Source organism: Cervus elaphus, chromosome 20 (genome assembly GCF_910594005.1).
Source record: "Cervus elaphus chromosome 20, mCerEla1.1, whole genome shotgun sequence".
NCBI classification, from domain to species: domain Eukaryota; kingdom Metazoa; phylum Chordata; class Mammalia; order Artiodactyla; family Cervidae; genus Cervus; species Cervus elaphus.
Window position 1 is genome coordinate 72,153,349 of NC_057834.1, and position 22,028 is coordinate 72,175,376.

General features: G+C 37.5%; 1 protein-coding gene across 5 annotated transcripts in view; it reads left to right on the top strand.

The window, feature by feature from the left end:
* Positions 1 to 8,744, top strand: part of ARHGAP29 (Rho GTPase activating protein 29) — an 85,132-nt gene extending 76,388 nt beyond the window's left edge. For all 5 annotated transcript variants that reach the window (XM_043876113.1, XM_043876115.1, XM_043876116.1 and 2 more), the window contains 4 exons: positions 2,224 to 2,456; positions 3,657 to 3,987; positions 4,116 to 4,224; positions 6,613 to 8,744. In XM_043876113.1, the coding sequence (XP_043732048.1) occupies positions 2,224 to 2,456; positions 3,657 to 3,987; positions 4,116 to 4,224; positions 6,613 to 7,502 (1,563 nt within the window). In that variant the 3' untranslated portion in view covers positions 7,503 to 8,744. The remainder of the gene's footprint in view (positions 1 to 2,223; positions 2,457 to 3,656; positions 3,988 to 4,115; positions 4,225 to 6,612) is intronic.
* The last annotated feature ends 13,284 nt before the right edge of the window (positions 8,745 to 22,028 follow it).

A 22,028-nucleotide genomic window follows, 5' to 3' on the forward strand; every position in this document is an offset into this window, starting at 1 on the left:
TGTCTAGGTTGGTCATAGCTTTTCTTCCAAGGAGCAAGTGTCTTCTAATTTCATGGCTGCAGTCACCATCTGCAGTGATTTTGGAACCCCAGAAAATAAAGTCTGACCCTGTTTCCACTGTTTTCCCAACTATTTGCCATGAAGTAATGAGATCAGATGCCATGATCTTAGTTTTCTGAATTTTAAGCCAACTTTTTCACTCTTCTCCTTCACTTTCATCAAGAGGCTCTTTAGTTCTTCTTTACTTTCTGCCATAAGGGTGGTGTCATCTGTATATCTGAGGTTATTGATATTTCTCCCAGCAATCTTGACTCCATCTTGTGCTTCATCCAGCCCAGTGTTTCTCATGATGTGCTCTGCATATAATTTAAATAAGCAGGGTGACAATATACAGCCTTGACATACTCCTTTCCTGATTTGGAACCAGTCTGTTGTTCCATGTCCAGTTCTAACTGTTACTTCCTGACCTGCATACAGATTTCTCAAGAGGCAGAGTCACCTTAGGATCTGGTAAATCATGTTGATTCTCTGTTTAGAATTTTAGCTTTCTTAGGAGTGCTAAGTCAGCACATGGTTTATGTCCTCTTCAGCTGGTGAAATGTTTTTTGTCTCCATCCCTGTTCTCCCAATCCTGTGGGCTTAACTGTATGTCAGTAAGATTGTAGAAAGGAAAGAAATTAGGTACAAATGTTGAATGTACCATGTTAGCCCAGGAAACTATTGATCTCTCTTTAACCACATTTTATATGATTCTCAACTGAGAAATGGTGACAGTATTTTCAAATAACTTTTAATCTCACAATGAATCATCCTTTATTTCTTCTAGTCAGTCAGGGAGAGGAAATAAATGGGGTCAAATACTACCAGCTTTCGGTCTTCCCGGGTGGCTCAGTGGTAAAGAATCCACTTGCCAATGCAGAAGATGCCAGAGATATGGGTTCAGTCCCTGAGTCAAAAAGATCCCCTAGAGAAGGAAATGGCAACCCACCGCAATATTCTTGCCTGGGTAACCCCATGGACAGAAGAGCCTGGCTGGCTACAGTCCATGGGAATTATAAAGAGTTGGACATAACTTGGCAACTAAATAGCAACAACATACCATCTCTTGTTCTGTGCTAGGAATACTATGGGACCAAAGCTTTAGTGTGGAAAGTCATGCTCAGTTCTTGTGTTGAGAATAGCCTTTATTTTACTCAATACTATGTGGGAAATCTGAAGCTCCAAGAATGACCTTCTTCAGATCCCAAAATGGTAGAGGTAGGAATTGATCTTGATGCCCTCTTTGGGACCAGCAGGGGAAGCTGGAAAAGTAGGTGCCAGCCTCACCACAGATAGTGTAAGACATCATCTAGCAAGAGAGATGTTGTATATTTTATCACTGCGCAGTGCAGTCATTGAAATCAGTTATGCCAGTAGACAGTTTGAGAGAGGAATTTTATCTTTTGACCTACTTATAGCAATTAAAGTGGTATTTAAAAATTAGATAACAAAATGTTGGCAGTGTCTTCTTGTTAAGTCATATTGTCTTTTCCTAATCTTCAGTCAGGTCCAGGTAAAACACAAGGACATTATAGCATTTTGTTCTCTCTGTCTCCCATACAAACAGAAAATAAGTTTTTTTCTATTTAATTTGATTTATATTGTACATTATCCTGGATTTTTTTCAATAAGATAACTGAAGATCATGCTGACTTTGGGGCAGTCTTGAATGTAATTGGTATACAGTATCAGTTTTAAAATCCCATCATGCAGCTTTAGGTTTAGAGTTTTACTTGATTACTAGTTAACTCATTTTTAATATGGATATACTTATGGTAATATCAGATTCACTTTATAGATCACACCTATCAAACATATGTACATTTCTTTTTTTCTTGTTCTGGAGTTTAATTTTTTTTCTTCTGGTTGTATTGAGATATAACTGACATATACAGCACTGTATAAGTTTAAGGTGTACAGCATAACAGTTTGACTTAACATACATCATGAGACGATTATCACAATAAGTTTAGTGAAATCCATCATATATAGATACAAGGTTAAAGAAATAGAAAAAATACTTTTCCTTGTGATGAGACATTACTTACATTTCTAACTGTGGATTGACCTTAAGTCCTGTTACTCTAAAAAGGATGTGCTAAACCACTCAGTAGCTATTCAGTAAATTATTAACAGTGAAAACATGAAAAGAATGATATTTCTATTGTAATTTTATTTCTTTAGCTCCCAGAACCATTTATTTTATTTCGATTGTACAAGGAATTTATAGACCTTGCAATAGAAATCCAACATGTAAATGAAGAACAGGAGATGAAAAAGGATAACCCTGAGGACAAAAAATGGCCAAGTACATCTATAGAAATAAGCCGAATTCTCCTAAAAAGCCGGGACCTTCTAAGACAATTGCCAGCATCGAATTTTAACAGCCTTCATTACCTCATAGTTCATCTTAAGCGGTAAGAACTTTGAATAAGACAGGCATTGATTAATGGGTGGATAATGGGTCAGTTTTTTTGGTTTTGCTTTTACGGTTTTTTTTTTTTTTTAATTGTGGTAAAATACACATAACAAAAATTTACCCTTTTAGCCATTTTTAAGTGTGCAGTTCAGTAGTATTAAGTACATTTCACAAATCTGTGGTATTGTTTTTAGATTGAATATTTCATTTCTAATAGGTATGAGGGAAAGGGAGACACTTAATATAGGTTCTTGGAGCCAGCATCTTTCTGTCAGATGCCTGTTCTGTGCCAGACTCTAGCTGGGGAAATAAGGATGCAAATGTCAGGTTTCTTTCATGTGTTCTGCTGTGAGCTTGAGGGGCCGACCTGCACAGAAGTGCAGTGCAATGTCATTCTTATTCTGAGGGTACTTTGCTCAGCATGCAGAGGAACATGGGGGAGGGGGTCATGAATCAGAGACGGTAACCCTGAGTCAGACTTGAAGAATGGTTTGCTGACAGAGGATGTGCAAAAGGGTATTCCAGGCAGAAACACAGGAGATCACTTTGCTTTGGGGGACATAAAAGAAGTTAGTTCAGCCACAGTCTAGCAAGCAGTAGCACAAAATGAGCTAGGTGGAGGACCTGGTAAAGTCATACATGCCTGGCAGATGAGTTGACTGTCTTCTTTCTGTACTCACTAAAGGATTTGGGGCCAGGAATTTAACATGCTCCAGTTTGCCTGTTAGGTCTTTCTAGCAGCTTTATTGAGAATGGCTTGGAGGGGAGGTACTTAACTACTTCAGTTCTGGTCTCCTTGAATAATCAGAGAAGTAAAAGGCGATGAGAACTTGAGGTAAGGCAGTGGGAGTGGCGTGGAGCAGCAGAGGTCTTTAGGGTCAGCTGGGCTGGGAGACTGGCTGTGGGCAGTGAGACAGTTTCCACCATAGGTACCTTGGGAGATGTAATGCATATTTACTAAGATAGGAACAGCGTTTAGGGGTATTTTTTTTTCCTGCTGGTAAAACTGTACTGATTCCTTTTACTTATTTATATTTAATCCTAATACTGTGAAACCCAGCTTGCTGTGTGGTCAGTATTTAAGCAAATAAATAGATCCTTTTCCTAGACTTCAGCCCATTTTTCCTCCACCTTTCCCAGCCCATAATAAACGGCCATCAAGGAAATCTAATACAGCTTTATGTGTTCTGCATCACAGAGTTGTAGATCATGCGGAAGAAAACAAAATGAACTCCAGAAACTTGGGTGTGATATTTGGACCAAGTCTCCTTAGGCCAAGGCCCACAACAGCTCCTATCACTATCTCCTCTCTTGCTGACTATTCAAATCAAGCAAGGTTGGTAGAGTTCCTCATTACCTACTCACAGAAGATCTTCGATGGGTCCCTGCAGCCACAAGATGCAGCTGTATGTAGTGCAGGTGGCATCACACCTCAGATTGACCAAGGCTATCTTCCAAAGTCTCTGTTATCACCAGAAGAAAGAGATCCAGAACATTCTATGAAGTCATTGTTTTTCTCTTCAAAAGAAGTGAGTTTTGTTCATATGGAATTCTGTTGGAACTTTGTAAAGTAATGTTATAAGTTGAAAATCTTTGAACTGTTTATTTTGAAGTGTGTTTTGCTTCTTCAAGTTTAAAAACTTTCTTTTATCAACAGGATATCCAAACTACAGATAGTGAAAACAAAAGTTTTGAATCCACTCCATCATTTGAGGAATCAGAGCGAAAGCAAAATGCGTTAGAAAAATGTGATGCATATCTCCTTGGTGAGTGGCCATGTAAAATGCATGCTTACTGACTTAAAACTGTCCCAGTAAACCATGATTAAAAGCCAAGGTGAGTGAAGTTGAAATAAGTCAGAGGAAGAAGGTTCTTTAGTAAGTGCATCTTTCCCAGACATTAAGAATGCCTTTTAGTGTACCTTGCATTTATATGAATGTCGTTCTTCTCAGTAATCCTAATAAAAACACATCTTGGAGTTCATAGGTGTGTTTTGTGCTCTTTCTGAACATTTTTTTTTTATTTTTGCCATTAATGTATGTCAAGAATGCAGAAATATACTGAGTAGTCTGATGATTCATTAGCATCATCTGTAACCATAGATCATTGTATTGATCTTACTACTCGTAAGGAGTCACCTAGACTCCTAAAATTCAAAAATTTTAGACTCAAAAAACTCAGAAAAATTCTTTTCAAATGCCTTTTCATATCACCTGTCATTAACACATTGAGCACACATGTGTAATTTTTTTAATTTTAGTCCTTCACTGTATGTAATTTTAGTTGCAGTGATTGGTGGGCTATCCATTTGTGGAAAGTCTTTCATTTGTTACTGTAATTCTGTACATCACTAAAGTGAACTTGCAGGTTTTTTAAATGTAGTCATATATGTTAAATTTGATCTGTAATTAAATATTAATGATCACAGCCTGACAAGATCTGAAAAGCAAGGGAGCCTGCTCTGTGCTAGGAACTGTTCTTATTGTTTGATTCTGTTTATCCAATTTGATCTCAGAAACAGTTCTGTGCTGTAATATAGATAGTATTAAACCCTTTCGACCCATAACCTAATAATCTGAGAGAGGCTAAATAGTGCCAGAGGTCATGCCCCTAATTGATTGTTCAGTGTTTGAACCTATGTTCATGATAATTTCACTATTCTATTATCTAGGGCTCCCAGTTAGCAATAATAATAAAAACAAATGTCATTGTTTTTAGTACCTGTACCACTTCATTTAGATACCAGATAAATGAACACTTTTCATGATTAGATCATTTAGGCCACACATCATCAAAGATACAAGTATGATTCCTTCTGACAGGTGAAGACCCTGAGGGACTGCAAGATTGCCTTGCCCAGTGCACAAGGGGTAGCGCTAAGCTAAATCCAGACGCTGGGCTTCGGAGTCTGCACTCTTATCCATTACACTGTAGTTTTCTCCCTTAGAACTCAAGAATGCATTTTGGTGCCTGCAGTGGTTTGCAAAACATCCTTTAGGATGTTCTATATACCTGGGGGAAGGACCTGGGAAATCAAAATAAGAGCGCATTGCCCTGGAAGCCTAGGGAAGAGAGGTTCACAGTAAGGAGGTATGGAGGAAGGTCAGATGAGGTGATAACTGTTAAGTCATTCTGATGGGCTCCTGTCTGCAAACCACTCCCCAGAAGAGGCGCATGAGCAGAGGGCTGGAATTTACCAGAAACCGGGATATTTTAGGGGAGATGCTGCAAAAAAAAGGACAGGGTTTGGAAAAGTTCAGGATTCTAGCTTAAGAAAACATGGACCATGGGTCCAGACTTGATAGAAAAGAGAGGGAAATACATCTGGAAGTGAACAGTAAATAGGGAGAATGGCATTTTCCGTTTAAAACTATTCAACTTTAATCAGGATGAATATTATAGTCCATTTATTAATTGATCATATAAGGGCCTCTAAGGCATTTAATGTAATATGTTCTCACTGTGGGTTGTATATAACTGTGAAAAGCAGATGGAGTTGGCAAAAGCCTTGGGATTCAGAGTATACTTATATTTGGTCGGCATGTAAATTGGTCTTACTTTTCTGAGGGTAACACACCAATATCGGCCTGTTGAAATCGTGACAACCCTTTTAGGCAGCACTTACTTGTTCATGGACTTCCCTTGTGGCTCAGCTGGTAAAGAATCCACCTGCAATGCAGAAGACCTGGGTTCAGTCTCTAGATTGGAAAGATCCCGTGGAGAAGGGAAAGGCTCCCCACTCCAGTAGTCTGGCCTAGAGAATTCCATGGACTTTATAGTCCATGGAGTCACAAAGAGTCGGACACAACTGAGTGACTTTCACTTCACTTCACTTCACTTCACTTACTTGTTCATACATAGCACATAAGCTATTGTACATCAGCAAGGGTGTTTTTTCCCACAACCTGCAATGAATTTTGTAGCTATTTATTATATTTATTTAAATAAATACAGACTTCTAACATTTTAAATCAAAGTGTACCTTTAATATTTTATGAGTATTTTACTCCTCTGCCTAGAAAACTAAAAAATAACCTGGAGAAAGTACATGAAAACTCTTGTTTTGAGAGGGTGTTCATCTCTAACTCATTTTGATACTCTTGTTAACTGTGAACCATAAAGTTTGATTTTTAAATGAATCTCTTCCTTTACAGACAACAAAGTGCGTTTGCTTGTAGACCAAGAACTTGAGTCAGCATCAAGAAAGACAGAAGATGCTTGTAAAACCTCCAAGCTGCCTACTCTGAAGTCCGATAGGGACCTAAATGGTGTTGAGAGGCATCTTCCAAGGACCAGGATTAGACCTGTAAGTTTGCCTATAGACAGACTACTACTTCTTGCTGGCTCTCCTACTGAGAGAAATGGCAGAAATATGGGAAATGTAAATTTAGACAAGCTTTGCAAGAATCCTATCTTTGAAGGAGTTAATAGAAAAGACACCCCACCTGTTGTTTGTTCTAAATTTGATGGCTTTGATCAGCAGACTCTACAAAAAACTAGGGAGAAACAGTATGAACAAAATGACCTGACTGCAAAGACTGGAATGATTGTGCCCAGTGCATTCCAGGAAAGAGGTGTGACACCGAACATCAGGAGCAGTGGGGACCACCCAATCAGCATCACCCAGCCCAGTAAGCCAAACACAGAACCTGTCAGGTCAGCAAGACAGGTGTCAGAGAGACGGTCCTCCGACTCCTGCCCTCCTGCTTCTGTCAGAGCACCCAGGACACTGCAGCCCCAGCACTGGACAACGTTTTATAAACCACCTGCTCCTGCTGCTAGTGGGAGAGGGGATGAGGAGAAACCAGTGACTCCCTCCGTAGCCGTGCCCTCTGGCACAACGCATGCTCCCCAGGAGCACGTGCTGAAATCAATTCCAGGGTCTGAAACTGCATCAGCTGGGCCTGTGAACCCAGTTAGTAAGCCTGAAGAGAAGGCTGAAGAGCGAGACCAGTCTGGTGTGCCCACGGCGTGTCAGAGACCAAGGCTAAAACGAATGCAGCAGTTTGAAGACCTTGAAGATGAAATCCCACAGTTTGTGTAGGGTTGTCAGAATTTAGTTTTTTCTCTTTTTGTTGTTTTGTTTTGTGGTATTGTGTTTGTCTTCTGAAAGAAATTTTTGACAGGGCCTCTCTTGTATAGGATTGCCAAATTGTGGAGTTAGCTTTTTGTCGTTGTATTGTGTTATCCTGTGTCGATTTTGTTGAATGGCAGAATGTTTCGATAGGGCCCACCTGCGCCTCACTGGAATTATATGTATTTTTGAAGTTGTGAATAAATAGACTCTAAAATTTTTTTGAAGTTCAGTTGATTCCCCATAAAATGGTCCATTTAAGTGCATCCCTAATATATGATAGAGCTCTCAACTAATAGGTGCAATTGAGGGAAATCAGCTTTATTTTTTTGATGTTGAAACTACATGCTTATTTATAAAAGGAATGTTTCTGAGTGCAAGTGCTTGAAAGATCTTGGTTTGGTATGATTGTTTTTTTCACACAATTTTATAGTGTGTCTTTGACCATTTATGCTTTTATGGTAAGTGTGTAATCTTTTATTTTCCAATTGGTGATTCACTTAACTTTTTCATATTTACATCATGGCCAAAAGGCTTGCAAATCTGTATTTAATTCCATTTTAATTAACTGCCAAATTTTGCATGTGGTAGCCAGTTTAACTGTACAAAGAAAATGCATTTAAACAGGTTTCTAAATTATATAGTTCAGACATGTCTTATTTGGTTTTAGATAGTACACATTTAATAATTTTTCACTTTTTGGCTTTGTTCTGCATAAACGTTTGTTCAACAGTTCTGAACCTTTTGGTATTTTATATAATAGTCCAAAACAATGTTTTAAAATTCAGTGTATTTCCTTTTAATATTATCTGGATTTTTTAAAAAACATTTCTTTTGTTTGAAGTGTTTTCACTTATGAATAATTTTATGTGCTTTTTCTACCTGGATTTATAACTGTTGACCATGTATGATTCAGGTGAATCATACAGATATTTAAAGTTGATTCTAAGAGTATAATTCAATAAGTCCTCATTGTTTGGAATTTGAGAGGGAGTGTAGATGATTGGATATATTTCATTTATATTTCTCAGTTTTTTAGAACTAGCTCAGTTCTGTTAGTTTCTTGGTTTTGTCATTTTGCATAAAATAGGATATAAAAGGGACAAAAAATAAAATAGCCTCTTTTTGTATGTGTGAATTATATTTGTAACAAATGCTTTTTTATGACCATGTTATACTTGATAAAAATATATATATTAACCTGTTAAATTATTTCAAGTTCTCGTGGTTTCTGTGAAATTGTTGCCACTTGGGGTGTGAGACTTTGAGGTTTATTAGCCATTGGCTTAGTGGTAAACACTTGGAACGCATATGTCCTTTGACTGCAGCATGGAGTGCATTTTCTGGGAAGTTGTTTTATAGTTTTATATGACATTAAGGACTAGGGATAAAGAATTACCCACCCTTTTGTACTGGAGCCTTGTTTGTAGTCCTGATTTTTAAAAAAATGTAGAATTGTGTTGGTATGAAAACCTGCAAAGAACATAAGAGCCAAAATTTATTGAGTTCTTTCTGCGTGCCATGAACTCTGCTGAGTTCCATGTAAATTATTTCAAGTTTACAGCAGCTTATAATGGGTAGGTAAGTACTTTATTATTCCCATGTTACAGATATGAAACTGATGCTTAAATAATGTACTCTGGGTTCCACAGACGTAAAAGTTGGAGTCAGGTCTCAAACACAGGGCAGTCAGATCCTGATGTAACATTGGCACTCTTAACTGCATAATTACTAAGTAATATCAGGTAGTGTTTAACAATAGAAAATGCACCTTTGAAAATTTTTAATTGTGGTAGAATATGCATAACGTAGAATTTACATTTTACCAAGTGTTAAGTGTACAGTTCAGTGGCATTAAGTACACACACGTTGTTCTGCAACCATGACCACTATCCATGTCTAGAATTTTCTCATCATTTCATCTTGAGACTTAGAAAATGTGCCTGGGTTGGGAGGATGCCCTGGAGAAGGAAGTGGCAACCCACTGTAGTATTCTTGCCTGGGAAATCCCACTGGCAAAGGAGCCTGGTGGGATACAGTCCATGGGGTCACAAAAGAGTCAGACATGACTTAGTGCCTCGGCAACAGCACCACCACGGGATAAAGTCCTCAGGTGGGATCTCCCTTAAGCTAATCCTACTAGAAACTACTAGGAAAATCACATCCAGGTTTTCAAATCTTTTTATCTTTTTTCCTAAGGAGCACAAAACAGATACAGCACACCAACTCTGGGAATGTAATGTCATGAGTGAGCTGTGCCTTCCACCACATTTGTTAAAGGAATACCAGCTGGTGACCTTTCACTCAGTAGAAAATGTACTTTTAAACTCTTGCTCAGTTGTGTCTGACTCTTGGAATTTTCCAGGCTTTCCAACCAGTGGGTTGCCATTTCCTCCTCCAGGGAAACTTCCTGGCTCAGGGATCAAACTCGGGCCTTGTGTCTCCGGCATTGTCAGACTTATTCTTTATTACTGCATAAACTCTTAATTTTCTTTTAATCTACTGAGACAAGCCAAAGAGTATCTCATCAACAAGTGGCCTCTCTTTTTCCCCTCACTTTTTAAACCTCACAAGTTAGAGTTCCACTTCTGGCTCCTATCTGCCTAGAGGGCTCTCTGGCATCTTGTCCAGCTAAAGCTATCAGTCTGTAGATGTTTTGTGGTTTCCTAGGACATTAAGCAAGTATCTCTTGGGATGTTGCTGTTTCCAGAGCACCTACAACATCCACTATGCTCTGCTACCCAGTAATGTGGTGGCAGTCATTCATTAGAAGTTGTTTTATGTCACATGGAAACAATGTGAGCCTAGGGAAAGGGCAAGAGTTGAGAGTCCTTTAAAAGCTGCCAGACCACCAGAAAGTTTGTGGAAAGCATACTGTTTAAGATTCCAAGAAGTCATTTGTGAAGGGTTGATCATAACTTCCCTAGATAGACTTGTTTTATGATGGTGTGATCACTCACCTAGAGCCAGACATCCTGGAATGCGAAGTCAAGTGGCCCTGAGGAAGCATCACTAAAAATAAAGCTAGTGGAGGTGATGGAATTCCAGTTGATCTATTTCAGATCCTAAATGATTCTGTGAAATTGGTGCACTCAATATGCCAGCAAATCTGGTAAACTCAGCAGTGGCCACAGGACTGGAAAAGGTCAGTTTTCATTCCAATCCCAAAGAAAGGCAATGTCAAAGAATGTTCAAACGACCACACAATTGCACTCATCTCACACACTAGCAAAGTAATGCTCAAAATTCTCCAAGCCAGGCTTCAACAGTACATGAACCATGAACTTCCAGATGTTCAAGCTGGATTTAGAAAAGGCAGAGGAACCAGAGATCAAATTGCAACATCTGTTGGATCATCGAAAAAGCAAGAGAGTTCCAGAAAAAACATCTGCTTTATTGGCTACGCCAAACCCTTTGACTATGTGGATCAACACAAACTGGAAAATTATTCAAGAGATGGGAATACCAGACCACCTCACCTGCCTCCTGAGAAATCTGTATGCAGGTCAAGAAGCAACAGTTAGAACTGGACATGGAACAACAGACTGGTTCCAAATCAGGAAAGGAGTACGTCAAGGCTGTGTATTGTCACCCTGCTTATTTAACTTATGCAGAGTACATCATGAGAAATGCTGGGCTGGATGAAGCACAAGCTGGAATCAAGATTGCCAGGAGAAATATCAATAACCTCAGATATGCAGATGACACCAACCTTATGGCAGAAAGTGAAGAGGAACTAAAAAGCCTATTGATGAAAGTGAAAGAAGAGAGTGAAAAAGTTGGCTTAAAGCTCAACATTCAAGAGAATTAAGATCATGGCATCTGGTCCCATCACTTCATGGGAAATAGATGGGGAAACAATGAAAACAGTGATAGGCTTTATTTTTTTGGGCTCCAAAATCACTGCAGATGGTGACTGCAGCCATGAAATTAGAAGACACTTGCTCCTTGGAAGAAAAGCTATGATCAACCTAGATGCATATTAAGAAACAGGGACATTACTTTGCCAACAAAAGTCCATCTAGTTAAGGCTATGGTTTTTCCAGTAGTCATGTATGGATGTGAGAGTTGGACTATAACGAAAGCTGAGTGCCAAAGAATTGATGCTTTTGAACTGTGGCGTTGGAGAAGACTCTTGAGAGTCCCTTGGACCGCAAGGAGATCAAACCAGTCATTCCTAAAGGAAATTAATCCTGAATATTCATTGGAAGGACTGATGCTGAAGCTGAAACTCCTATACTTTGGCCACCTGATGTGAAGAACTGACTCATTTGAAAAGACCCTGATGCTGAGAAAGATTGAAGGCAGGAAGAGACGGGGCCAACAGAGGATGAGATGGTTGGATGGCATCACCGACTCTATGGACATGATTTTGAGTAAATTCTGGGAGTTGGTGATGGACAGGGAGGCCTGGCGTGCTGCTGTCCGTGGGTTCACAAAGAGTCAGAGACGACTGAGCAACTGAACTGAACTTAATTAGAATTTATGTGTATTTAAAATTACTTTGAGTGCACATTTAAAATTAGTTTTGGCAAAAAGATGAAGATATCCTTGAAAGGGACCTGTTGCCTAGAGGTCTCAAAAGCAAATAGAATCGTACATTCTTGATTTAAAAAATTTGAAGAGTTAACAAAATATACAGAAGATCTTTGTGGAAAAAAATTTAGACTATCTCAAGAGGATATAGGAGATCTTAAGTGTTATAACATTTTATAACTATGTTATATATGAATTGGAAGTCACAATATTGTAAAGATGTTCATTTACCTTATTTATAGATTCATTGTCATCTCATCCAATATAATTTTTGAACCATCTGAAAGTTGTGTAGTGATGCCCCATTAACACTACTTGAGTGATATTTTCTTAAAACAAATACTCCTGCATAACCATAGGATGACCATCAAAATCAGATTAACATTGACATATGGAAATGGCAAACAGCACCACTATTCTTGCCTGGAAAATCCCATGGGCAGAGGAACCTGGCAAGCTACAGTCCCTGGGGTTGCAATAATGGATATGACTTAGTGACTAAATCACCATGACTTCTAACCCACAAACCACATTGAAATTTTGCTGATTGCCCCAGTAATGTTCCTTTCTGCTCTAGCATCCTACCTAGTCCAGGATCTCATGGTACATTTTAGTTGTCCTTTTTTCCTCTTCAATAGGGAACAGTTTTTCAGTCTTTTCTTTCATGACCTTGACACTTTGGAAAAATATAAGCCAAGTACTTTGTATAAATGTCTCTCAGTTTGAGTTTATCTAATGTTTCCTCATGATTAAACTCGGGATATATACATTTCCCCCCCCCCCCGAAATACCACAGAAATGATATTGTAGTCTTTTCACTATATCAAAGCAGGTAGTGTACCATGTCAGGTTGTCCCATTCCTGATGATACTAACTTTGATCACTTGGTTAGGATAGTGTCTATCAGGTTTCTCCATTGTGAAAGTTAAAAGAACTTTGTGAGGAGGTTCTTTGAGACACTGTGAGTGTCCTTTTTCTCATCAGATTGTCACCAATTAGTTTGAGTCCAATAACACTTCTTGCCTGAATCAGTTATTACTATTCTGGTTGCCAAATGGTGTGTTCATTCTTTCTGATGTTTTGACTGATGTTTGCTCATTTGTTTATCCATCTCCATTAGCGGACTCATAGATTCCTGCTTTATTCAGTAAGTTACAATACATTACAGTGACATTACTGTCATTTATTTTGATACTGAGCTTTCCCTAGACTTGGTCTATTAAAAATTCAACCTCACATCTCTGTCGTTTTGACTTTTTGAGCTTTTATTTTTGGCGCATCAAGGTGTCCCAAGCTTAAAAGTACTTTTTTTCCCCCTGCCTTAGTCATACTTTCAAGGACCCCTGGTTCCTTTAAATGGAGAGTAGTACATGGAAACCAAGAGGTGAGAAGTACTTATTGCTACTCACAAGTCATTGGTTTTAAGCATGATTGGTGGACAGATTAAAAAGATACATGCATGTATACACTATGTATTTCTATCATATAAATTGAAACCCTTGACTTCACATTGATACCTTCATTTCTAATTCAGTATGTCAGGGTTTAATCTAGTCTTTTCCTTTCTATACTTGTAACTTTTTCTCTCATAGTGAAAAACCTGACTCCCATAGTCCTAAATACATTGTTTGCTTACTCTGCCAGCGCCAGCTGCTGCCTTGATTCACTAACCCCAGATATGTCAACTAAGTCCTTAGCCACTGCTGTGCTGGTCCTGACCACACTGCTCCCTAACATGCCACTCAGAGCCCTAGCTTCAACTACAAGGAAGACCAGACCAGCTGAATCCTTGACTCCAGTGATGTCAACCCTAACCGTGACATTTTAATTCCAGATCTTGGTCATCTGGCTGAATTGACCCCAACCTGAAAGGAGGGAAGGGACAAATTCATGATCTTTTGATAAAGAGCAGCTATTAAAGGCTGTATACTGTCACTCTGCTTATTTAACTTATATGCAGAGTACATCATGCAAAATGCTGGGCTGCATAAATAGCAAGCTGGAATCAAGATTGCCAGAAGAAACATCAACAACCTCAGATATGCAAATGATATCACTCTAATGGCAGAAAGTGAAGAGGAACTAAAGAACCTCTTGATAAGGTTGAAAGAAGACAGTGAAAAGCTGGCTTGAAATTCAACATTCAAAAAACTAAGATGATGGCATCCAATCCCATCACTTCATGGCAGATAGATGGGGAAAAAGTAGAAACAATACCAGATATTATTTTCCTGGGCTCCAAAATCGCTGCGTATGATGACTGCAGACATGAAATTAAAAGACACTTGCTTCTTGGAAGGAAAGCTATGACAAACCTAGACAGCATATTAAAAAGCAGAGGCATCACTTTGCCGACAAAGATCTGTATAGTCAAAGATAGCCATTAGTCATGTATGGATGTGAAAGCTGGACCATAAAAAAGGCTGAGCGCTGAAGAATTGGTGCTTTTGAATTGTGCTGGAGAAGACTCTTGAGAGTCCCTTGGACTACAAGGAGATCAAATCAGTCATTCCTAAAGGAAATCAATCCTGAATAGTCAGGATTGGAAGGACTGACGCTGAAGGTGAAGTTCCAATACTTTGGCCACCTGATGCAAAGAGCCGACTCACTGGAAAGGACCCCAATGCTAGGAAAGATTGACGGCAAAAGGAGAAGAGTGGCAGACGATGAGGTGGTTAGATAGTATCACCAACTCAGTGGACAGGAATTTGAGCAAACTGGGAGATAGTGGAGAATAGAGAAGCCTGGCATGCTATAGTCTACGGGATCTCAAAGTCAGACACGACTTAGCAGCTGAACAACAGCTATTAAATATTTGTTTATTGAATTTACTAGGAAAAGTTTAAAAATGAGTTGTTACACATGCTTGCCAGAAATGTCTAAACATGGATTTGTTTATGAACTACATATGAAGTTTTAAATTATGATTTTGCTTTTTGTCTCAAAATACTTGGAAATAATTTTAAAGTATTAGTATTTCCTGTATAACTAAACCATACCACATATTATGCTGTTTCTTAAAATCAACCAGTTTAATTACTCTGCATACATTAAATTAGCATACTTTTCAGAAGATAGAGTAAAAGCAACTAATTGTCCATGTTTCTGAGTTTTATGTTTTATTTGGGTTCTTTGTCACCTTTTAAGTAAACAGCAAATAAATAATATTCACACATCACATGGAAACCTGGCTTAATGGTCCTGCCCACTCACTATGCAATATCATGTCTTCCTTATAGTGTTGAAAGAATTGAAGGGATGGTATAGCACTGTGAATAGGTCAGTGAGCTTTTCATTATCTAAGGAGTGCTGATTAATAAGTGAATATGGCTCTAAAATTTAAAAATTTCAGAGACTAAGTGTGGTAAGCTCTTATTTATAATAGTAGGCACAGAGCCTGGAGTATAATAGTTGCTGTCTTCTGAACCAATTTTCTATATCTCATTTCATTTCACATCAGAAATTTGCTTTTAGAGATCCAAGGAAATAAAAAATTTTTTATATCCAACTATTTTCTTCCAAGTTGTGACGAGTCAATTGCCAGTTAAATCAGAGCTTGTAATGATTAAACACAGGAGAAAGCAGTGAATTCTCCACCTACAAGTTTAGATACATATTTAATAATTCAGAATCAGAGTTTTAAATGATTTTTTGTTTTAACTGAGTCGTAAATGCATAAGTATGTATATGGGTATATGTTGCATATAAAGAATAATTGTAGAATGAACTCCCATTAACCCTCAATCCCCTTTATAAAATGTTAAGGAGCCACCAGAGCCCCCCCCCCCCGATCATGTGACAGCCACTCCCTCTCCCCTCCCAGGGGTAACCGCCATCTTGAATTGTTAATCATTCTCTGACTTTTTAAAAAAATTACTAATCTGTGTATTATTTAATTTTGCCTGTTTTTGAAGCTTTTACAAGTAGAATTATGATTGATTCTTTTGTGACTGGCTTGCTTACATTCAACATGTTTTGGGGATTAATTCATGTAGATGTTTGTAGCTGCGAACATATTTTTCCTGTTTTTGTTTTTTTTAAAACTGAAGTGTTCCTATGGAAAATACATAAAATTTAATATTCATCTAACCACCAATAGATACTTCATTTGCTTCTGATTTTTCATCACTATGAACAATGCTGCATTGAAAACTTACTCTTTACTTTTTTTTATTTCACTTAAAAAAAAAATCTGTTTTGTCATTATATCATTTAATCATTACCATGGCAGGTATTCTTAACTGCCTTTTTTCAGATGAACAAATAGACTTCAAAGAGATTTAAAAACTTATTACTGGTTATATACCTAATAAGAAAGGGTAAAAAAAAAAAAAAAAAGAAAGGGTAATAGGACTTGAGCCCAGGTGTCTTTATTTCAGGCTTCCCGGGTAGCTCAGCTGGTAAAGAATCTGCCTGCAATGCAGGAGACCTCAGTTCAATTCCTGGGTTGGTAGGTTCCCCTGGAGAAGGGATAGGATCCCCACCCTAGTATTCTTGGACTTACCTGGTGGCTCAGATTATAAATTCTGTCACTTCTAAATTATTTCATCTTCATTTTTTCAGCCAGAAGCTGTGACATATTGTGTGCTTTCAGGCTTTTATTTTTTCTTTATAATTGCTAGGATATTGAAGTTTAGGGTTATCATATCCCAATGTGAAGGTCATTTGTGTGTGTATGTGTGTGTTTTATTTATTTGGTTAAAACGGGTCTAAAATTGCTGAAATTTTCCTGGGTTATAGTAAGTTTTGTAGGTAAATTTTGCTGATAATGAGAGAACAAAAGAGCAGATAACAATAAATTAACAGTTCTACCCCTCCACACTCTATCTCAAAAGAGTAGTTTGGAAAACAATTCTGTAATGGAGAGCTGCTGAGAATTCTTTGCATAGAGAGAATAGGGTTTGCCTGAGATCTCTTGCCATCTGCTTGTAATGGGGGAAGGAGTCAGCAGTACAGGTGAGAAATGGGCCCTAAATTAAGCCACTGGCTATAGGGATGATGACCTAAATTCCAATTTATTTTTAGGAACATAACTGACAGGGATTAGGGACCCATCATGAATGTGGAGTTGGTAAAGGTTGAGGATGGACTTGGGCTGGGTGGAAAAAGACGTACTTAACCTGGAAGCCAGAACATAATACCTCTCTTCATTATCCTAAGTGAAAACAGTGTAAGTTAAATATCTTACTTGCTCCTTTAGAAGGATAAGACTCCATCACTGGGAGTTAAACAGAGGCAAATTTCATTTCAGTACACTCCCAAGGAAGTCATTTATCATTAGAACTTTTTGAATAGAATGCATTAACTTGTGATTGGCTGAGCTTGCCCAAACTGGAAAAGTGTTCAAGGCAAAAACAAAATAGCCTCCTACTAGGATTGTTACTAGGGAGGAAATTGGGCTAGATGATCTGTAGTCTTTTCAAACTCTGATCATGATTCTGTGACCTTGAATTTAAACTGAAGGAGATGTTTATTGGTGCTGCAAATCCTACAATCACTGCATTAAGTGATTTCAATATTTTCAGTATGCCACTGTTTTGGTATCAGTAAGCAAGCATTTAAACCTCATGTTTACATGTTAAAAATGTTAACTAAAAGTTCTATATAGAGTTTAAAATATCTTTCAGATACAAAGATGAAATATAGATGTTTTTGGTGAACAAAAAGGAGAGTTGGTCACCAGCATGCCTGTGTTAATCAAAATTCTATAGAGAGGTCTTTAATCAGAAGGAAGCTGATCCCATATGGAAACACAGAAATGCAGGAAAGAATGAGGACCTCTAGAAAGGTTGAATATAAATGAATATTGACTGTTAATAAAAATGATAGTAATGTGAAGTATAAAATTTATATAGAATTAAAATATATGGCAACAATAATGGAAAATAGAAAAGTAAAAAAATGGAAGTATAAATTTCCAGCATTATCAGGGGCAAATGTACTAATTTGTAATAAATGCAATACAGATGTGTGTTGTCATATTAAAAAGAATGGTAAAGGGAGAGGAAAGTGAAGTATTAGTATTTGAGTAATCCAAAAGAAGACAGAAGAAAGTAAATGAAAGAGTGCATCAAATAGAAAACAAAGTGATGGTAGATATGAAAGCACTTAAATCAGTGGTTATGTCAAATGAAAATAGACTAAATATTCCAAGTAATAACCTAATGTTACCAGACTACGGAAGAAAATAAAACCAATGTATTAATATATCCTGTTTACAAGAGACATAACCTTAAGATACACAGAAAGTACAAGGATAGAAAACGATAAACCATGCAACTACTAATGAAAAAACAGATATAGCTATACTAATGTGAGATAAGAGATTTAAATCAAGAAGCATTACTAGAGATAAAGAGGGTATTCTGTAGTAATAAAGAAGTCAATCTACCAAGAACATTTAAAATTTTTAAGAAAATATATATAAGGCAAAATAGACAAGTGAAAGGAAAAGTGGAGAAATTCACAGCCATAGGGTTACTTTAACACACTTCTGAGCAGACAAAAAGAGTAGTAAAAAGATAGATCTGAAGAACACAGTTGACTACCTTGACCTAATTGACATGCAGGGAACACTGCCAACAATGAAAGAATTCATATTTCAGTTAAGCCCATATTTAAAATTTACCCAAACTGATAATAAGCAGTCCATATAAGAAAGCTCCAAAATATTTCAGAGCATTGAAATAATTCAAACTATGCTCTCTGACCTCAGGGAAATTATGCCAGAAATCAGTAATAAAAGCTATAAGATCCTCAAGTGCCTGGAAATGAAATAGAACACATTTCTAAATAACCCATGGATCAAAGAAGAAGCAGACATTAAGAAATATTTTAAGGGGGGAGGGAAAAAAAAAAAAAAGATATTTTAAGCCAAATGATAAGGAAGATGTACTGTATCAAAAATTGTAGGCTACAACTGAAGCAAAGCCTAGAAATTCATGGCCTTAACTACATTTACTATGAAAGTTGAGAGGTTAAAATCAATTAAACTTCATCTCAAGAGGCAAGAAGAATAAATCAAATCTAAAGAATGTAGAAAAAGGAAAGAACGATTAGAAATAAGTGAAATAAAAAACAAAGTAAAGAAAAATAATAAAGCTAAAAAGTTGGTTCTTTGAATAGTTTGATATATTCCCAGTAAGACATCAGTAAAAGAGAAAGTAAAGTAACATTAGGAATGAAAGCAAGAATATCATTAAAGACACTGCAGACACTAAAAGTTGTAGTGACATAATGAACAACAAAATTTGAATAAGGACAAATTCCTCAAAAACATCAAACTGACAGAAAAATCTGGAGAGTTTCTTCTTTTAATGGGAATCAAATCAGGCTTTATTAAAGCCTTACTAGTGATTTCTTTCAAATATTTAAGGAAGAAATTATTCCAATTTTATATACATTCTTCCAGCAAATAGAAAAAGGGAACATTTCCGAACTTTCTAAGTCCATCTAACCATGGTATCATAATCTGTCAAGGACATCACAATACACAGAAAAGGAACTTGCTGTAAATAAAGAGGATAACCAAGTGAGGTTAACTCTTCCTGTATGCAAATGTAATTTACATTTGAAACATCAGTGTAGTTTTCCACCTTGATTTCTTAAAGGGAGAAAAACACAGTTACCTCAGATGCAAATTGAAAAAAAGGATTTGATGAATTTCAACATTTATGATAAAAATTAATAGCAAACTATGAATTGTTGAGTCACTAAGTCGTGTCTGACTCTTGTGACTCCATGGAGTGTTAGCCATTTCCTTCACCAGGGATCTTTCCAACCCAGGGATCAAACCCATGTCTCCTACATTGCAGGCGGATTCTTTTCACTGAGCCACCTGGGAAGCCCTAAGCTATGAATAAAACTTCCCTAAACTGATAGAAATACAGATCTATTTAGTGGTAAAACACTGAAAGTTTTACCCCTGAGATAGAATGCCTGCGATTACTACTTCTGTTCAATATTGTTCTATAGATTCTAGCCATGCAATAAAGGGGGAAAAGAGAAATGAAGGGCATAAAGATAGAAAAGGAAGAAATAAAATAGCCATTTGTTTGCAGATGATATCTAATTATGTACACAGAAAATCCAAATGAATACCAACTATTAGAATAAGAAAGTAAGTTTAACAACCTGCTTATCAGGTCAGTACTCAAGTCATTAATATTCATATATAAACACCAAATAGAAAATGGAATTTAAAATCAAAACATCAGTGAGCTAAGAAATCTACCATGGAATATGTAGAGATGCTTATACAGTGAAATAATTGATACATATACATTTGTATGCATAGGTATATACATATACATAAACATTGATACATATACATACACAAATATATTTAATACAATTTAAAGAAGAACTAAACAGATGGAGGGATATGCCATTTTCGTGAATTGGAAAATTCAATATTATGAAGATTGGAGTTCTTCATTTGGAGTTCTCACCAAACTACTCTGTACATCCAACCCAGTCTTCTTTATTTGTGTTAATCTTTGACAAATATGCCTTAAGATTCTTCAATAAAGATAGTGTCATGATCCTCAGAGAAGCAGAGCAGGTGTTTTGAACTTGCCCTTAGTGTCTTCAGAGAGGATAACTTGCCATGGAATATACAGCTAGCAGAGAAAAGGTGGTACATGAACTCGTGGGATTCTCACTGGGACATTTTTTTCTCCTCTACTCTTCCACCAAAGACTGCTCCAGTCCTATTTTTCCTGGTTAGGCTCCTTCCTCCTAGAATCCTGACACTGCCAGAGACACGTTATAGGATTTAACCTACCTCAAAATCCCAGGCTTTTTTTTTAGTGTTCTATGTATTGAAAAAAATGTGGAAAGCTGGAAAGAATGTGTGCTTAGTCACGTCTGACTCTTTGTGACCCCATTGACTGTAGCCAGGCTACAGTATGCCAGGCTCCTCTATCTATGGGGTTTTCCAGGCAAGAATACTGGAGTGAGTTGCCATTTCCTTCTCCAGGGGATCTTCCTGACCCAGGAATTGAATCCATGTCTCTTACATCTCCTGCATTGGCAGGAGGATTCTTTACCATTGAACCACCTGAGTTCTACATATTATAGAAATTTTATTCTTGTAAATAAAGTCTTTGAATTTAAAGTCAGAAATGACTTCCATGCAGCACTGGGGTTTACAGGCAGATTGTCAACAAATACTTTGAGTCCTACTTTAAAATTATTGCTGTTCAGGGACATTCTGGAGATGTGAGCCTAAATATTTAACTGAATGTTTGTAATTATCTTTGTAAAAACAAAGTTCTAGCTACCCCCAGAAATTAAGACCCAATCTAGAGCAAGCCTTAAATTATTTGGGATCCTGTAAAGATTTTTCATAATAAAGACAAAAATTTTCCCAGCATGTGAGAGTTGAGTGAGTTGTGTTAATCACATCTTCTTTTGGTTATTCATTGAATAAGCCTTTTGTTTCCCCTACCATGTCTCTCTCCTTAAGCTCATTTTAATTTCAAAAGGAAGCTTTTAAAATTTATTTATTTTGGGGGCTATGTTGGGTCTTTGTTGCTGTGTCCAGCTTTCTCTGACTGTAGCAAGGAGAGCTACCCTCTAGCTGTGGTGTGCAGGCTTCTCACTGCAGTGGCTTCTCTTGTTGCAGAGTACGGGCTCTAGATGCGCCGGCTCAGCAGTTGTAGCATGTAGTGGAGGCCCATGGCTTCAGTTGCCCTGCAGCATGTGAAATCTTCCCCAAATAGGAAGCAAATCCATGTCCCCTGCATTGGCAGATGGATTCTTAACTGCTGGACCACCAGGGAAGTCCATCAAAGAGAATTGTTTAAAGCCGGTAATCTTATTTTGGCTAAGCTATTATCTGAGAGACGGCTCCCCATAAAAGAATGTGGCCAGGGCTTCGCAGGGTTTCCTCATTGTTATCTGACTTCCTTGGAATCACTCTGAAGTCCTCGCCACTCAGATAATATTTGAAGTATA